Source organism: Oxyura jamaicensis, chromosome 5 (assembly GCF_011077185.1).
Source record: "Oxyura jamaicensis isolate SHBP4307 breed ruddy duck chromosome 5, BPBGC_Ojam_1.0, whole genome shotgun sequence".
In the NCBI taxonomy this organism is placed as follows: Eukaryota; Metazoa; Chordata; class Aves; order Anseriformes; family Anatidae; genus Oxyura; species Oxyura jamaicensis.
This window is the reverse complement of record NC_048897.1, coordinates 44,703,067-44,721,440: the sequence shown is the minus strand read 5'-3', so window position 1 is coordinate 44,721,440 and position 18,374 is coordinate 44,703,067. Positions and strand designations below refer to the sequence as shown.

At 39.9% G+C, this 18,374-nt stretch overlaps 3 protein-coding genes and 1 long non-coding RNA gene across 5 annotated transcripts in view; 2 read left to right on the top strand and 2 right to left on the bottom strand.

Moving 5' to 3' along the window:
• Window positions 1-6,405, bottom strand: part of TDRD9 (tudor domain containing 9) — a 73,648-nt gene extending 67,243 nt beyond the window's left edge. The window contains exon 1 of one of the 2 annotated variants that reach the window (XM_035326831.1): window positions 6,151-6,405. In XM_035326831.1, the coding sequence (XP_035182722.1) occupies window positions 6,151-6,308 (158 nt within the window). In that variant the 5' untranslated portion in view covers window positions 6,309-6,405. The remainder of the gene's footprint in view (window positions 1-6,150) is intronic. The other variant, XM_035326832.1, reaches the window with a different exon arrangement.
• Window positions 935-3,134, top strand: RD3L (retinal degeneration 3 like). The gene is made up of 3 exons (XM_035326834.1): window positions 935-1,002; window positions 1,562-1,867; window positions 2,631-3,134. The coding sequence occupies exons 2-3, from the start codon at window positions 1,569-1,571 to the stop codon at window positions 2,926-2,928; spliced, it is 597 nt and encodes a 198-aa protein (XP_035182725.1). The 5' UTR covers window positions 935-1,002; window positions 1,562-1,568; the 3' UTR covers window positions 2,929-3,134.
• A 356-nt stretch (window positions 6,406-6,761) lies between the features above and the next one.
• ATP5MPL (ATP synthase membrane subunit 6.8PL) lies at window positions 6,762-11,994 on the top strand. Its single transcript, XM_035326835.1, has 4 exons — window positions 6,762-6,895; window positions 9,059-9,182; window positions 10,596-10,616; window positions 11,812-11,994. The coding sequence occupies exons 2-4, from the start codon at window positions 9,059-9,061 to the stop codon at window positions 11,829-11,831; spliced, it is 165 nt and encodes a 54-aa protein (XP_035182726.1). The 5' UTR covers window positions 6,762-6,895; the 3' UTR covers window positions 11,832-11,994.
• Window positions 11,995-15,731: 3,737 nt separating this feature from the next.
• Window positions 15,732-17,860, bottom strand: LOC118167456. Its single transcript, XR_004751145.1, has 2 exons — window positions 17,459-17,860; window positions 15,732-16,973 (listed from the first exon to the last, which is right to left on the bottom strand). It is a non-coding gene; the product is annotated as an uncharacterized LOC118167456 (long non-coding RNA).
• Between the last annotated feature and the right edge of the window lie 514 nt (window positions 17,861-18,374).

Here is an 18,374-nt window from a genome sequence, read left to right as displayed (position 1 = left end):
CAGCCAGTTGAGAGAGAAGCAAAGTCCATGGTAAGACTTTAAATTCTGGGCTTTTTACATTAGTTTGACCTCAATTTGCATTTCCTTCTCATTCCACTCCTTTAATTAGATTAGTGCGTCTTTCATGGCACACTGTAGGTGTTACAGACTGGCTTCTTTAAACACATTTGAAATGTTAATTAAAACTGCTAACAGCTATGTTATGCACGGTAACGAAGAAGTGTAGTACCATGAGATTGATGAAATTCATCTGCAAGAAGTATTTAATATAGCGACCAAAATTCTGAGCAACTGTCAAATAGCTCTGTTCTGTCAACACTCAGCGAACAAAGGCTTGAGATGCTCTGTACTGGAGGAAGCCTATTCTTAGCCGTTCAGAAGTGACAGTACAACAGCCTGCTCCCCCCTCTAAGGGGAGAAAGTCTTTCAGCATCTCACTGGCCTGAAAGTTTAGGTTGATGATAAAAGCAACAGAGCTATTTTTAGCACTCTACAGGCATAAAAATACAGCTCTAAACCGTGACCTACAGCTATGCACAGCCAAGCATCACAGCATCCGACAGCCTTAACTTCAGCTAGAAGCACGTCTGGAGTTGCTCCAGACAATCATTATTCATCTCACTGCCACCAATACCTTCGGATGGATTTAGCAACAAGCATTTGAAATTGTTACCTTTTTTTCTTTAATTGCTGCCATCGGCAGAACTCAATCCAAAGGTAGGAAACCTTAATGGACTTTGTAGAAAGTGTTTGAGACCATGTTAGGTTAAATGGATTACTGCTGCTCTCTGGTATAGAGGATGAGAAAGAACTTTAAAAGCAGAAAAACTTAAACTGTCATGTTCAGTACTCAAAGTCATTTTTCTAAGCACAATTTGAGTAAATAAAGAAAAAAAACTTGTTTCCAGGCTGTTACTACTGGTGGAAGGAAACAAGATATGCTAGAATAAGAGACCTTCAAGCAAACTCACCTGAAACAACACTGGTCAGACAACTGCAAAGGTAATTTATGTTTTTTCCTTCTGATTAGTATGCTTCTGTCTGCATGGTTTGTAACTAACTGCAATTTAAAAGTCTGTTCCACCAGATTTCTGTTTCCAGAGGTTACATCAGTAAGAATTTATGTAAAAATACAAAGCGATACAGAAGTTCTAAGCTGGACTTGTATGGAACTGCAGAACTTGACTTTATCAATTTATTTTTATAAACTTGCAAGAATTACTTCATTTTTTAAAATATTTTTAACTACCTCATATACTCTCAGAAAAAAAAAAACATGAAGTAATTTCATGATAAATATGCACTAACAACTCTGAACTTTACAGCATTTGAAAGTGTTAATTTGGAAAACAGATGTAAAATATCAGAAAATGTAAGGCCTGTCAGATTTAATTACAGCTTACCAATTATTATTGCTTCTTATATTGTAGTGCAAGAAATGTTACCATCACGAGTAAAGTCTCCTTTAACCAGTCAGCAGCTTAAAACTAAGTTTGTAGGTATAAATACTACTGATCTGACAGAAATAAGCAAAATACATTGTTTTATTTCTTCCTCGCAGCTTAAAAATGCCACTTTTCAGCTGGATGAAATGGTCAAAGAACAATTCTTACAAATCCACAAGGTATCCTGGATCAGAACTTGTTACAAAAACCTTGCTGAGGGAGCTGAAATGGCACCTGAAAGAGCGTGAAAGATTAGTGCAAGAGATTGAAAATGAACAGAAAGTCCAGAAACCTGGCATGGATTACAACTGGCTGAAGAACTACCAAAATCCTCAAGCAACAATTCCAACCACGGAGCAGCGGCAGCTGGAAGTTCTCTGTTCTCAAATCCAGCCCTGCCAAACCGGAACCGTCCTCAGCAGGTAACTACTCCTACTCCTCTAGCCTCAAGTACTGGAGCGTAAATAAGCTATTTCTTCTATCTTTTCCAAGCTTATGCGTGGCTCTGATCTTTCTTCCAGTGTAACAATGACCATCAACTTGAATGTATTTTATAGATGCTTTAGAAACTACACCTATGCTTTATTATGTTGTACAGGTGAAGTCCTTGGTTTTGAATATCGGGATTTTCCTGGTTTAATCCTAAACAAGGGAAGTCTCGCATGCTTAAAAATATGACCTCTCAATACTTTCATTTTTTCCTGTTAATTATGCCCAATATTAAATTGTAACCAATTACAATTTAATTGCAAATTGGTTGCAATCTACTAAATATGAAATGTTGGGGGGAATTACCACGTAAAATTCTCCTATACTCGTATTTTAAATATATTTTCTAGGGGCACGTAGAAATGACAAAAGAAGCCCATGTGCCTTTTAAAGCCCAGAATATACCTAAGGGCAAAGTCAGTTTAAATCAAGTTACCCAGATGGAGGAGGGGAAAAAAAAAAAAGCATACTGAATAACAACAATCCTCCTAATAGTTGGACAGCTTCCAGTGCATTGTTAGAGCTCTTCCTCCTGTAACCTTTCAGGGGAGGCGTGTAGGGAAATGTTGCAGCAAGGAATAAATGACACCAGAGCACAGTCATTTCCTCCTCCTTCCCCTTACCTCAAAACATGAGCGAGGAAACAGAAGAATTGTCAGCCCTGATGATTAGATCTCAATTCTTGTTTGTTTCTAGATTTCGTGAAGTTTTGGCCGAAAACGATGTTTTACCTTGGGAAATAGTCTACATATTCAAGCAAGTTTTAAAAGATTTCCTTACTACCATTGAGAGAGAAAACCAACAAGAGCAACTGGTAGACGTATGGAATACAAATTGCTCTGAACATTGCAGCCTGCATGGAGACACTTCTAACAGATCAGACAAAGATGAAATCCCCACTGTTTCAAGTTATGTCGACAAAAACACGCACAGCATGTTTCCCACTTTCTCTGATAGAATCTGGAACCTTCCGTATTACTATCCATCAAGTTGAGCAGGTTTGTGTTCCTTTCAAAAAGCTATGTAGTGTCCGTCTCCTTTTGTAGTGATTGCCATCCACAAACATAGGAATAGGAACTGTGACACGTTCCCTTTTTATACAAGTTAAGAAATCCAAGTCCTTAGTTATAGTGTGCATTATACAAACTTTAAGTATGAACCCTCCTCCTATCTTCAGAGTTCCTTTAAAGTGTTGTGTTTGAAGGCACCTTTTAACAAAAACCATAGCTGCTGCTGATAAAGCATTGAGATGTTTTCCTTTTAGCATACAGGTAGACATAGATGTATAAAAAAGACCACGTCCCATATTTTGAAATAGCACCACTCCACAAAGCATTAGGCACAAACTACTGTATTTGTCACACAGCTTTTAGGCTCTGTGGGAACTTCATACTGTGTAAGATTTAATTTAGTATCAGTTGTACTAAATAAAATGGTAAATACCCTTTGGAGCTGAACAGTTATTTCTCAACCTCAAGAATAAGTTCTAAAATGAAAACAAGGTAAAGTATGTGTAAAAAATACGGCACATTTCTGTAACAGGAAGAGATATTCAACAGATCATTGCAAAAGCAAGAGGCGATCTGTTCAAATTTTCAGTTGCCATTATTTATCATTGTGTGTTCATAATAAAGCCTTACAAGACTGATCAGACACACAGTAGTTATGGGCACAGCAGACAACTGGAGCAGAAAGTCAGTGAAAACACAGGCCACAACTATTCTCCACGTAAGAACGAATTTACTTGCAATGCAATATAAATTGGGTGAAACAAATTGCACAGTATCTTCCATAGAAGGTAACTATATGATTTTAAGAAGCCTTTGGAAAATTCACAGATCCTGAGAACATTTCACACAGGAGAGTGGAATACCAGATACAAAGAAGGCAAAACAATCAGAACTCTTGCATAAAGCTAGCTAACAAACTACTACAAGGCTAGAGTTAATCAGTTCCTACAGGTTTAAAATAATTTAAAAATGCAGCTCATCACCAAGAGTAATTGGTCCCCCCATTTCCCATAAGCTAAATATGGTAAACGTCATACGTATGTGCAAACTGCAATCTGCACTCAGAGATCGTATAAACTCTGTCCACCTTTTGCTTAGCTATTGGTTTAAAAATAAATTTTAAAAGCGTTCATTTCAACTTAATCTGCTCTATCAGTACAGAATAAAATCTTTCCAATCCTTTTCATGCAGTTCTAAAACAAGCCAGAAGTGGATCCCTGCATGAGCTCAGGGATGGCCTGAAAGTATTTTCTCACTGACAAAGCTCCCTCAAGGAGTTAAACATCTGCAACGCAGGCTCCAGAAAACATCTTTTATTTAGTCAGGTGTTGAAAAACCCTGCAATGGTAATTCACATAAAGAAACGGGTTTTTTAAACATGCAGCTTCACAACTTTTTATTGGAAAACAGGTGAAAAGAAGCCCCACAAATTTAACTCCCACATCTTAGTTTATGGAAGATGATAGGGCAATAAACACATAGGGTCCACTTACCTTCATGATCATAAAAACATGGAGGCTGCAGGTAGGGGTGTGTGTGGGTGTGTGTCAACAACAGTGACCACTGACACAACTTCATTGTTCATACATTTCACTTTAATACAAGCAAACACAGACTTCCAAGTCCAGAAACAAGGACCACCATTAAAACACGCTAAAAGGCAATTACTGAATAATAACAAAAAAACCTCAGCATCACAGTCAGTTATTTCCCAGCGCAATGCTAAGCAAAAGCACGGAAAGTCTTGCTTACTTTTACACACCTTTTACTGATTAAACAGATACTAGGCTACTATATCCAGCTGCAGCAGCAACGAACAGGGTGAAAAGGAGGGAAACCAACCTAAGAACTAGAGGTGGCACAGGAAAAAATTATCCAAAGATTGAAGAAATGTGGTCCACTAACACCTTACTTTGTCAATTTATTTTTTAAATATAGAATTGATAGTTTTACAGAATACGAGTATTTTCATCAGACCAAACTGCAAATGTACTCCTTCTTTAGTTAAATATCAGAGAAAAGCACAAAGGTAGAAGGAACAGGAAGACAAGAGCAAGAAGTTAGATATACTCTAAAGAAATCTGTTAGGCTTACTATAATATGCCACAAAGAAAACCTGCACCTCAGCCAGCTAAGTAAACTTCCCTGAAATTTTGCTTATGCTCTAGATTTCAACTCAAACAGCAGTATCATTGCAGTAGGTCAGCCATCATTTCCCTGCTGACAGTCACTGCCTGAGAACCAACTGTTTAAGTGCTTTTTACTTAGGGACTACACGATTTGCATGAGGCGATGTGGAACTGCTATTCCTCACACCAACCCTGCTGATATTTTTGCCACGAACAGGCAACTAACACAGATCATTCTGCTAGCAGAAAAGTGAGTGGCAGTAATATCGAAGAGCAGCAATGTTTCCCACCTGCACAAGTGCTGGGCAGAACAGCCTGTGATGTTTTTAGCCAAATAAAATGTCTACAAAATAAAAGGCTAACTTGGAGAGAGCTGGACATGTAAGTTAAAGACCACAGCAGTTTTTCCCACACTGAAACCTTTTAAATGTTTCACTGAATCACAAAATTATCCAGGTTGGAAGAGACCTCCAAGATCACCAAGTCCAACCTCTGACCTAACACTACCAAGTCCTCCACTAAACCATATCCCTAAGCTCTACATCTAAACGTCTTTTAAAGACCTCTGGGGATGGTGACACAACCACTTCCCTGGGCAGCCCATTCCCATGCCTAACAACCCTTTCAGTAAAGAAGTTCTTCCTAATACCCAACCTAAACCTCCCCTGGCACTACTTCAGCCTATTCCCCCCCATCTGGCCATTACTGTATTTATGCATTTTTTTTTAATTCTTTGTATAAAAAGCAGACCTCTGTCGTTAATTCAGAACTCAGTACCAGCAGCGCTTTTGCATGAGCGGTTGAGAGAAGACAAACATTTTGACGTGCCAGTTTTGTGCTCTTTTTGAGGCAAAGCCAGAAGCAGGCAGCCCGTGCAGCCCAGGAAGCCAACAGCAGCACCCCGAACTGCAACCATGACAGGCACAAGAAACTGAAGGGCAGCTGAAGGCACCCACAGGCCCTGAGGGCACGCACCGCTCACCCTGTTACCTCAGGCACGGAGCTGACTGAGAGAAGGAGCCGCAGGTATCCCCACACGCAGCCCCTCAACCTCACCACGAGGAGCCCCGCACTCACCCCGCGGCCACCAAGGGCTCCCGAGGGCCATCGGGGCAGCCGAGGGGACTTGGGGGGGCTCCGGCGTGCGCTTCGCCCCCCAAAAACTCGACGGCGGTCACGGCTTTGCCGACGGTGAACCAGTCGCGGATCTGCTCCGCCGTCAGCGCCCGCAGCATGATGGCTGCCACAGGGCCTCGCGCCACGGCCCCGAGCGGCTCTTTTACCGCGCTCGGGCTGGTCCCGCCCACACCACGTGACCGGGCGCTTCGGCCGGGCGGCGGCGCTGAGGGGAAGCGGCCGCCATGTTGGCGGGCGGCCGGTGTACCGGCGTACGGCCGGGTGTTGGCTCCTGTTTGCGCTTCCCGGGGCGAAACGCGCTCCTCTCCCGGTCCCTGCACGAAGCACGCTCCCTCCGCAGTCACAGCACGAAGCACAGTCCCCTCCCGGTCCCAAATGCGCCACCTCGTCCCTCCTTTTGCCCAGGGAAGCAGCCCCCAGGCGCGGAGCCGCCTCAGCCTGTCCTGGCAGGTGGCTGCCTGCCAGTGCCGCCCGCTCCCCGGGCACCCAGATTCCTTCCCCCGTGCCTGGAGGAGCGGCCGGGAGCCGAGCTCCGCTCCTCCGCAGCTGCAGAGGGCGCTGCTCGGCCGCTGCCGCCCCTCCCGGGCCGGCGCCTCCCCTTCCCGGCGTCCCCCGCAGCGGCACCGGCGGCTGTCCCCGCTCCGTGACCTTCGGCGGCCGCCGCGCTCCCCCCCCGGCCCTAACGGTGGGTGCCGCGGGGCGCACCCCGGGGGGCGGCGGGCGGAAGCCCCCGGGAGGTGCTGGGTGAGGGGGGGGGCGGCCGTGCCCCGGCTCTGCCGTCGCCCCCCGGTGCGGGAAGGGCCGCGGGGCCGCGCTGCGAGGGCGTGCTTGGGAGGGGGGAGCAAAAAGGGCATGCTGCTGTTGGACGGAGGGGTTTTGAGAAGTATTGTGCTCGCTGAGGCCTTGGGGGAAGGCCCCCCATGTAGCAGTGCAGGTTGGGGGGTGTCCTGCTGGAGAGCAGCTCTGCAGAGAGGGAGCTGGGAGGCCTGGCGGGCAGCGGCGTGACATTCGGTCAGCAACGGGCCCTTGTGGCTGAGAATGCAACGGTGTCCTGGGGTGCGTTCGGAAGGGTGCTGCCAGCAGGTCAAGGGAGGTGTTCTTCCCCCTGGGGCTCAACCCTGGTGAGGCCACGCCTGGAGTGTTGTGTCCAGCTCTGGGCTCCTCAGTGCGAGAGGGACATGGAGCTAGTTCAGCAGAGGGCTAAGAAAACGATTAGAGGACTGGAGCACCTGTAGTACGAGGGCAGGCTGAGAGAGCTGGGCCTGTTTGGCCTGGAAAAGAGAAGACTGAAGGGAGACCTCAGTAACGTATAAAAACATTTGAGGGGTGGGTGTTGAGGGGATGGGAACAGTCTCTTTAAGTTGTGCCCAGCCACAGGAGAGGCAGCGGGCACAAACCGAAGCACAGGAGGTCCTGGCTCAATATGAGGGGGCACTTCTGTACTGCGAGGTGACAGCACTGGCACAGGTTGCCCAGAGAAGTTGTGGAGTCTCCTGCTCTGGAGATATTCAAAACCCACCTGGATGCCATCCTGCACAATGCGCTCTGGGTGATCCTGCTCGGCAGGGGGTTGGACTGGATGACCTCCAGAGGTCCCTTCCAACCTTGGCCATGCTGTGATTCTGTGAACAAACACTAAAAACTTGGGGGGAGTGGTTTTCACTGCTCTTAATAGCACTGGTGAAAGCACAGCAATGTTTCAGGAAATACAAATGTGATTGAGATGTCTCTCCATAAACTAGAAAAGAGAAATGTGGACTTGTCTGTATTCATGCATTCATTTCCATGAAGATGCTTTCAATTAAGTTCCACCTAGTTTTTTCTAGTTGTTTTGACATTGGCTGCCCATACCTCCTTTTACCCTTGATGGTTGCTAAAGGATGCTTTACACTTAGCACTGGGAAATAAGTGAGAACGGCTTCACACAAGTTGGAAAAAAAAATACCTGTTTTTCTGTCCTGGGATGCTGACTTGACATACACTGTCCATATCTGTATATAACTGATTTTAATGGGTTGTATTGTATAGGATAAAGTGTTCTGCTTGTTTAAGTAGGAAACAGTAGAACACGTTGTATTGCTGTGTAATGTGGTGCAAATGGTATGCCAATGTGTTGTATGGGAGTTAGTTTTATTTTAAAACATATCTGACACAGATTTCTGTGTTTACCTGGACTAACAAAGCTGGATACAAAGGACAAAAAAAAATCAGTAGGCTCTCTATTCTCGGGACATATTTTTAAAGTAATATATTCATGATAAATCTTGAATTTAGGAGCTTATCTTGCATTTTGCTATTTTGAGTAGAGATTACCATGTTGGGAGCGAGGGAGGGAAACTGACTTGTTAGTGTAAGGAAAGAGTCTGTCTAGCTTGTGTGGAACAAGGTTTTGCTCCTGAGAGAGTCTGGAAAAAAAAAAAAAAGTTACCGATAAAGGGAGAGGAGCCTACATACTGCTGCTCTGCAAATGCTCCGTTGATCATCTTTGAGTCCTTTCATCAGCTGGAATATCTTTTTGTGTGTATTAGCCCATTAAGTTATAACCTTAATTCTGAATTTTCAGTGCTTTACTTTGGAATAAGTACTTTTGCATGTTGGGGGATTATTTTTTCAAACCCATAAACCGCTGATGATGATGTATCAGATGTGTGTGTGTATATATATGTGTGTAACATATATAAAGAATATATATACAAATATACATATAAAGTACAAATATATATAATACTTTGGTATGCATAACACATAGATGTATAAAAGCATATCTATACATGCATACACATGCATATATAGCAGGTAAGAATATAGTTACAAAACTCCTCACTGCAGAACTTCTTATACCTTTCAGATGGTGCAAGCCATGATTCCAAAGTCATGGAGAGCCATGAGGTTCTACTTCTCTACAGTTTATCAAGAAGTATGGGTCGGTATAGCATTAACAGCTTATACCTATTACAAAATTTCATATGGTGGTAAGTTAAACATTTTAATCTTCATTGGCTGTTAATTAGAAACATGGTTTATAAAATGATTGTCCGTAACAGTTCAAACTGTCCTTGAAAATATCCAGCAAATAAGAAAGTAACGCACTTCCTTAAGGCCAAGTTTTTGCCATAAAAGTTTAACATGTTCAGTGTAGAAGGCTACACTAACAAAATCACTCATAAACTAGTGTAACTGTGCCTGCTTTATGAATATTATATAATGTAGACACTGGTTTTAAAAACACACATCAAACTTGAAATGTGTAGCCAGAGGCTTCTCCTCTAGATTTTTCCGGAATGAATGTAAGGTTGTTTTGAACTAGAACTTTGATTTTTTTTCTTAATATTTGCAAAAAAAAAAAAAAAAGGCAACTTTAAGAATGGTTTCCCACGTGGACTGTATTAAGTACTATAATTTTGGGCTGGTGCACCTCAAAGTTTGTTTAAATGAACGTCACTGAACATTGAATTGTTTTATTTGGTGATGCTGGATCTCTTTCTTAGAGGAAAAAGAACATCTGATGTAAAGCTAGTACATTTGAGTGGGTCTGGTCCCTCAGAGCAGAAGATTACAACAGATGTTGAAGGTCCTATTCTTGAGTTTGGGTTATGCTGAAAAGTTGCTACCTGTCACTAAGCATTATAAGAACCTTGATATGAAGGAAGTGTAAGCTAAGCATTAATTTAAAGTGAAAATAGCTTTTAATAGCTGTAGCCCTTCCTGAAGTTTAGGGTTCAGTTTAGTATTTAATGCATTTACTTATAGAACAGTATGGTTACAAGGGACTTCTTGAGGTCACCTGATCCAAACCACTGCTCAAAGTAGTTAGATCAAGTTGCTGATAGCACCAGTCAGAATTCAAAGGAGTCCCTCCAAGGATGGAGATTGCACAGCCTTTTAGGACTGCCTGCCTCGTGAAGAATTATTTTCCATATATTTTTATCTGGTCACTATAAATCAGTCTTTTAGGAGAACAGTTAAAATGGGAATGTGAAATAAGCTATTTTAATTACAGAAGAAGATCTTTAAGGCAAATGGTATTGTTACTACTTCAGTTTACATCCTTCAGTTTTCTGTGTGTATATACATATATATATATATATACACACACACACTATGCAAAACTACCATTCTGTATAAATTTTCCTCGAATTCTAGTGGGAGTCTTGATGGCTCTGATTTCTAAATGCATAGAATCTTGGTTGATTAAAAAGAATTTATATATATAATGATTATGGAAATGTACCATAAAAAGTACATCTTGTACGCTTTTTTAAATCTTATTCACACTCAGGAAATTGTGAGTTGTGTAATCTAATTGAAATTTATCTGTAAAATATACACAGGATTTTTTTTTAAGTGTAATTGTTCAGCTTATTTTGTTTTTTCTTTTCCTCTAGGCAAAAAAGCAGTGGCAGATAGTAAGTATTAACTATATAATACCCTCTTATTTGTCATGAGCTGCTATAACTCAGGTTACTTTCTGCACTATTATAGATAGGTCATTTGCTCCCAGTTGAATTTGTATATGCAAACATTATTTACATTTTATATATGTAATTAGTGATGATAATTCTAGACTTAAGGATAATAGCATAAATAAACTGCAATTACAAATAACCAATACCAATAACCGTACCAAACCTGCGGAAGAGTTTGCTGCAATAGCATTTTAAAATGTGTGAAAAAGGATTCTTACTATTAGCTAGGTTTGTTGTATGTTTAGTTTGGTGTGGTAGATTTATTTACTATTAGCTAGGTTTGTTGCTGTGGTGGTTTTACCGTGCTAGGCAGTTGAACACCACAACCGCTCTCTCACTCCCCCTCCTCAGATGAGGAGGGGAAGAAGTAAAGGAAAGAACAACTCACGGGTTGAGATAAGGATGATTTAATTAAAAAGGGGAAATATATATATATATATATATAATTAAGGAAATGTTATTATTAATTAAACAATTCAACTAAAGGGAAAAAAGGGAAAGGGGAAAAGGGAGGGGGAAAGGGAATAACTAAACAAAACAAGTAAAGACTATGTGGAAGTGCAGAGGAAATAAATTACTCTCTACTTCCCACAAATGAGCGATGCTTGACCACGTCCTTGAAGCAGGGCCTCAACGCACGTAGCCAGTGTTCGGGAGGAGGACAGACGTTTTCGCAACGAGAGCCCACCCCTCCCCTCTTCTTCCTTTTTCCACCTTTTATTGCTGAGTGTGACATCATATGGTATGGAATATCCCTTTGGTTGGTTTAGGTCAGCTGCCCTGCTGATGTTTCTTTCTCACTTTTTGCCCACCCCCTAGGAGGGTCAGAGAGAGTCCTGATGCTGTGCCAGCACTTCTCAGCAGCAGACACAACACTGGTGTGATACCACTGCTGTTCTAGCTACAAGTGCAGAGCGCAGCACTGTATGGGCTGCTGCAGGGAAAGTTAACATCCCAGCCAGACCCAGTACAGTTGCATATTTAGTTTGGTGCGGTGATTTATTTATCAGGGCAGTTGAACCTGCCAAATACTATGCTCAGATTTAGATACAGTTATCTATTCTAGGTTCTGAACTATGTTCTTGAACTGGTTTACTGTACCGTTTGTACAGTCTAAATCGTGTCTTTTTTTCAGAGTCTTCTGACCATCATTAAAGATCTCTTCTTGGAGAATGAATTTGGTGTTTGATCATCTTTACTGTACATGAAGCAAGTTACGACCATAGGGAAGTTAATTCTAAAACTGTACCTGATATACTTCTGTACTTAGAATAAATCTGTTGAACAACAAGAAATTAAACATGTTGGACACGATATACTGGAGTGTATTGAAAATTAATTTTTTGTGTATATGTTTGTTTTCTGCAGTTCTTCCACGTTCCACATAAAAGCTTTTACAATAATACTTTGGGAAAAAAAGGTACTTCTGTAATTAAACTTAATAGAATTAGCAAACATTTCATATAAAAGCATTATGCCACTTTTCATAGCATCTTTTTCAGTTAGAATCTTTGAAACACTCCATTGCCTTTAAAAATCTCTTAACTGAGTGTGCCAAGTGTGATGGTGGAACTGGCAGCTTTTTGTCAGCTTGCAGCGCAATATTTTGGGGATGCAAAAACCTTAAGAAAATGAGTTTTCAGAACTGTACATACTGAACATCCATATCAAGGATACGTAGTGCATAAAACCAAAATTTCTCTTTGTCATGTTTTAAGTTTAGCTTAATCTGCTTTTGAGAAGATTAAGAGGCCTAAGTCATTTTAATGACTTCATGCTTACATACATCTTTTTAACTACATCACTGAAACATCTTAAATCTTTCAGCTTGATTAAGGTTTTGTGTTTCAGTTTCTCTTACTGTAATATCTGGCTGTAACTAAAATACTTGGTATCTGCATAGTCACGAGCTTGGTAACCTTGCCCGCTGACAACATTGTAAACATTCCAAATACTCGCTGCCTTTAATTTCTACGGAATTTATACTTCTGCTTCAGCTTGCTATCTACACCTATTAAGAGTAAAATTACTAATCATATTTCTCTGAAAACTCTGTTCAGTACTAATACTGACATGGGCTATGTCAGTTTCAGGCAGTGGCTTTTTTTCCCCTAAAGGGGCAAGGATGGCATAGCATTACTCGTTTGATTTGAAAAGAATAGATGATAGCTGTCTTTCATTCATTCTTGACCTTTCTTCCACAGTTCCTCTCTTCCACATCTCTCTTCTTGTTCTGCATCTTCCTTTGGTATGGTTTATCTGATTCTTTCCTCATTAAATCCATTTTTTTCTGTGAGTTTTCAATGTTTCTGCCCTTGCCATGTTTTCTAACCCCAAAAAAACAAATGAGAAGTTTATTTCTTTTCTATTTCTTTCTTTACATAAAACCAAAAGCCTCTAAAAGAATGGAACAAAAAATAAAAAGTAGAAAAGGGAGCTTCAAATTGACAGATATTAGCCAGGGGTGATTACAGGGTGGGTCATAGTTGTGGTATAGTTAATGAGTGGTTCAGATGGAAAATTTATGCCAGGTAAGAAGCTATATGTGCACTTGTGATGCAAATTTATGATCACTGAGTTAGTTCCTAAGATACTATACGTACTTCAAATAATGCTTTAGCCATTTTCAATTACAGAGCTGAGGAAAACAAGCTAGGGAAAAACATGAATCACTTCAGGATGTGCTTCTCCTTAGCTATAGAACCTAGCACAGTGGAACTGAGCTGCATCAACATGCTATCTGGTCTCTTAGATGTTAATGGAAAAGCAAGAGGAGCTTTTGCAAAGCTGCCCCTGGAGCACAGTTAACTGCACTTTTAGGTAAACTTCACCTACTTCAATTCTAACACAACATCTGACTTGCTTCATTGTCTAATAGGAAAAGGAAGTACACATGGGAAACACTGCTGGGTTATTGAAATTGCACTTTCTGCTGGAAATTAATGCTGTCTGCAGCTGGGTCTTCTATTGTTACATTTCTGTTGCAAATTGCTATGACTGTTTCAGAATACTCCTTCCTATTTGTGATCCTTAGCAGATGAATCTCTGCAAAGGGTAAGGGAAGTAAAATTGCTGTGTATTTTCCTTTTTTTTTTTCTACTTGAGGAAACAGAGTCAGGTGCTTGACTCAAAGAAGAAACCAACACACCCATAAGGTGATACATGTAGTACTACTGATACCCTTTCTGTTCCTCAGTGCTGAAGCATACTCTGGAGTATAGAAGACAAAAGAGGAAAGTTAGCCAAGGCATTTTATGTGCCATTTATTTACTGTGAGGTGTGAAAGGAGTAATTGGTTTACTTGCAGCGTTGGCATCTGTAATGTAGCCCTAGGTGGAGAACCACTACAAAATACTATTTCTGCAGTGAATACTCATTTTAGAATGTGGGTTTTTTGAATGTGCTCATTTTGTATGCAAATGACCATTTAAAACCAGGGGTTTTGTCCATGCAGGTAATACTAACCATCATTCACAACTCAACACTGGCAGAGGAAACATTTACTTCTCATTGTCAGGTCATTGTGTATTCATTTAGCTGCTGCCTCTTCATATTGCTGACATTTCTAAAAGGAGAGGATTAAATCCATGCTTTGTGTAGTGAAGTAGTTCCCAATTGCACTTTTCATTTGTTGCCTGTGATAAGGCACTGGCAATGACAAAAACAAGCTTTTGCAGTGTATGTGGAACAGCAAACTCCTACAGAGTTTGCAAAGCCTCATTCAATTACTGCAGCATCACCTTGACCAAGTTTTTCTTTGGTGTGCTGTGTGTTTTTTTAATCCATGCAGAACATGAAAATTCAGAACCAGAGTGCTAACATAAAAGACAGTGCTAATGCAAGATGTGTTTTTTGTTTTTGTTTGTTTTACTATTTAAGTAGTTCTGTATTTGTACCTTGAAGCTCGGTCTTAGAGCCACAGTTTCTCATGAAGCTATGAGATTTCTAGAACACAAATTTCCAACTCTTGTCTTACAGCTGAGAATCTGAGAGTATCCCTTGCATGCTAATAAAGTGTCATGGAATGCTCTAGAAGAGCAGCAAAATACAGTCAGAGCCAAGGAATCATTAGTCACAGGGCCCAACCTACTTAACCTCTTTAATGTCTACCTCAGGAAAAAAAAAAAATGTATTCAGGTTAATGGGGAGGATGAGTAAAGTTGCAGGAAATGATCCAAATTAACTAAAACAGCTGAAGTCGTCTCCTGTGTATCTTAATCATGATAGTAAATCACTGAAGTACAAATACACCCTGATATTGAGCTGGTATGCGTGTGCATTGTACTTTCATTTCAGCCCCCAAAGAACTATCAGGTGCTTGTTAGACACAGGTGATTATGTGTGATGTCACCACCAGATGGCTGCAATGAAACTAAGTGAGGAAATCAACATCTGAAATCTGTTGTTTCATTCACGGAAATCTGTAAAGCTACTAGGAAGGAAGGAATAGTAAGATAGGAGATTCCCTTAGGCATTAAATATGTCGTTTAACAATCTGGTAAACAGGAACAAGAAGAAATTACAAGATAGTTCTTGAACAGCAAGCTCTTCATACTAATTCCACTACCTTTAGCAACTAACATTTTGCAGCTAATACTCTATTTTATAAAGCCATGTGGCTGATTTGGTAATTTATGAGGAACTCACAAACAAGAAATTCCTGAATTCTGTTCTGTTGCTGCAGGCAAACTACTTAGGAACAATTAACTCTCCCCTAACTCAAAATGAACTGACCACGACAAGAATGGATTCTTTGGAAATTTTAATTAAATTCTGTTAAGTGTAGTGCACTTTCTTTGGCTGTGAATTAACAGAATGAGTACTCTGCCTGCGTGTGGAGTTTCCACCCTTATACCACAGTGCTGTGCTTAGTTGTGCTGATACAACTGTTTGTGAATAAGATTGGGCAATTTTTAATAATTCTAGGTTTTTCTCTAAGGTAGTAAAGCAAGCATTTAGTTTTTATTCTGTTTTACTTTGGATCTATCTACAGCTATTTACACCATAGTTGCTTTATAACTTTATAACTATTATAATACAGACTTTTTTTTCCCCAAGAAAGTGGCAGATGAATCAGAATTTTTATGTCCATTCACTCTACCAGCTCTCCTAAGTCAAGTCCCTTACAACAATTTAATGCAAGTTTCCTCCTCACAGCGAGTGACACACATGATCAAAGAACTGTCTCTCCTGTAAGAACTGTCATCACCGTCAACACTCACAGCAATAAAAAGAATGCAGAACTCCGCCCTGTATACAAATCAGGAATGTCAGCTTGTGCTTCAGCAAAAAGGTGGAAGCTCACATCCTTCCTCTGTGGCAGGATGTCACTTGCTCAAATTTCTACTATAACTTAACGAACAAAAGAAGAAACTAACAAGTAGGGAATGGACAACACCGTGATGCTCTACCCTTGCAGAAAGAATACTTTCAGTTTCAGTAATAAAGGATAAGTTTGCAAGTGTTTCTTCAAATCAGAAGTTATACTGGTTGTCATCAAATGAAAACACTTTTAATTATGACCTTCAGAAACTTAAAGTAACATTTTTTTCTAATTGGCATGACCTTTAACTACTTAATATCCATATATCATCACAGTAACTTCAACTATCTGCCGAAACAAACAATAGAGATTTCTTCAGAGCTAATGAACTGTTTGGTAGGAAACGATAATAAGATTCTGTGGGTGGTAGAACTAACAGCAGTATACTGAATGAATCCCATCTGTGATGACTACTTCTGCCTACACAGATTTTTCATGCAGTATCAGTTGTAGTCCTTTATTTCTTGTTTTAACCTGCTGTGTTTAGCATACTTTTGATAATATTAAGAATTACTGCAATTAAGGGGGAATTCTTTAGGTATTAAGTAGAACTGTTGTGAGTTATTTCATGTGGAATGCTTTATAAACAGCAAAACTGCAACAACCAAACTGTGAATACAATCAGAACATTATTAAGAGGGGAGAGGGGATTAATAGAATGGAATAGAATATGAAAAGGCATCTGATATAGAACCAAAAATACATGGAAGAATACTTTTTTTTTCTCCCTCTGTACTAGAAGCATTTCCACTCTTTTGATTAACTCCATACTTACCTTGAGTATGTGTATACCAGTCTCAAACTATACAGTTTTGCAGCAATGACTTTTTAGTCTTGATGCTTCAGATCTTTTACTTGAGTGTACTTGTACACAAAAATAGCCTTCTTTGAATTCCCCTGTATCTGAAATTACAGTTCTCTCCTTATAGTCCTTTGTAAGTCATATTGTATCCCATGCATCATATCAGACAGAGCTTGAAGAAAAAAAAAATGGTCCCAGTTAGAATCTCAAGACTTGTTTTAAGCAAAAAATAACTAGCAAAAAAATAAATTTTGCCTTTCTTTCAGTAGGCTAAGAATTGCAGACATACCAGTCTTAACAAAGGATCTCAGTCTGTTTCAGTAAACACTAAGACATAAATACTTTTTAGCATACTTTAATTAATTCTTATAATAATGTACCTTAACAACAATATTTTTACTTTGCTTTCAGATTATACATTCTTTCTTATTAATGCTAACTATCACACCCCTTTTGAAATGAAGGCTAGTAATTTAAACATGTACTCAGGCCTGTCTAGGAGGACAGAAGTAGAAGGCAAGAAAAAAATGTGTGGAACTTTCATATTGCAATGGGAATAAAAACAGAAAAGACGAGTTACTTTAACTTGTGCTGCAGCTTATCCTTTTACAGAACAGAAATACTGGTTTTGAATTGGGACATAAGCAATATACAAACCTTTAAAGTAGCATCTAATCATCTCCAAGCAAGTAGATGATTATTGTGTGTACTCCACCATGAACAACGGGGTCCTTTCCATTCTTTCCAATCTCCTGAGGTTCAGCTGCATATAATGATACCTTTGAATAAATCAACCTAAAATAGATTCTATGCATGTACTGGTGATACATTTGCTACTCTCACAATTTCTAAGGCTTTTAACTCAATCATTTTCAAGAGGGTTCCATCAATGCCAATACAATTCATCACCCTTTGCTGTTGACATTCTGTTTATCCAGTTAAGAATTTCAGTAAACCTTGTCATGGCATCATAACAGTAACAATAGGAATTATCCAGAAATATGGTTCTGGAGGATTATGAGCCAAAGGCACTTAGGAAAAAATGACAACCACCAACCTCTTTCTCATTGGTGTTCCCTGACCTAGAACATCATTACCCTACCTGGAAAAGCAATGTCTATACAGTTAGAAGGATGAACCTTAAGCATCAATAAGGTATAAACACTAGGTATTTTTTTATTTGTAACATGGAAGGAACACTGCAAATACATTAGCTTGCATCTGCTTGTCAGATTGAGAGTGCAGGTGCTCTTCAATCAAAATGCACTTCTAAAAGGTGTCAATGATGGAAAAACTTGGATTCAAAATAAATTGTATACACCTGTATAGAAAACAGTGATGCTCTGACAATCATTTTGTAATAATCATAAAAACTAATTTTTTAAAGATGTTATACATCACAGAAATGTTTTCCATAGAGGTGTATCTTAAACCATACCTATGTCCTCTCTGGGAACAGATTTGATAGCCTTTACTATTTTTTGGAGTCAACTTACCTTCTGTATTCAGATCTGTAAAATCTGTGATCAATGAACACACCAAAAAAAAAGGTAAAGAATGCTTTTATTTCCAG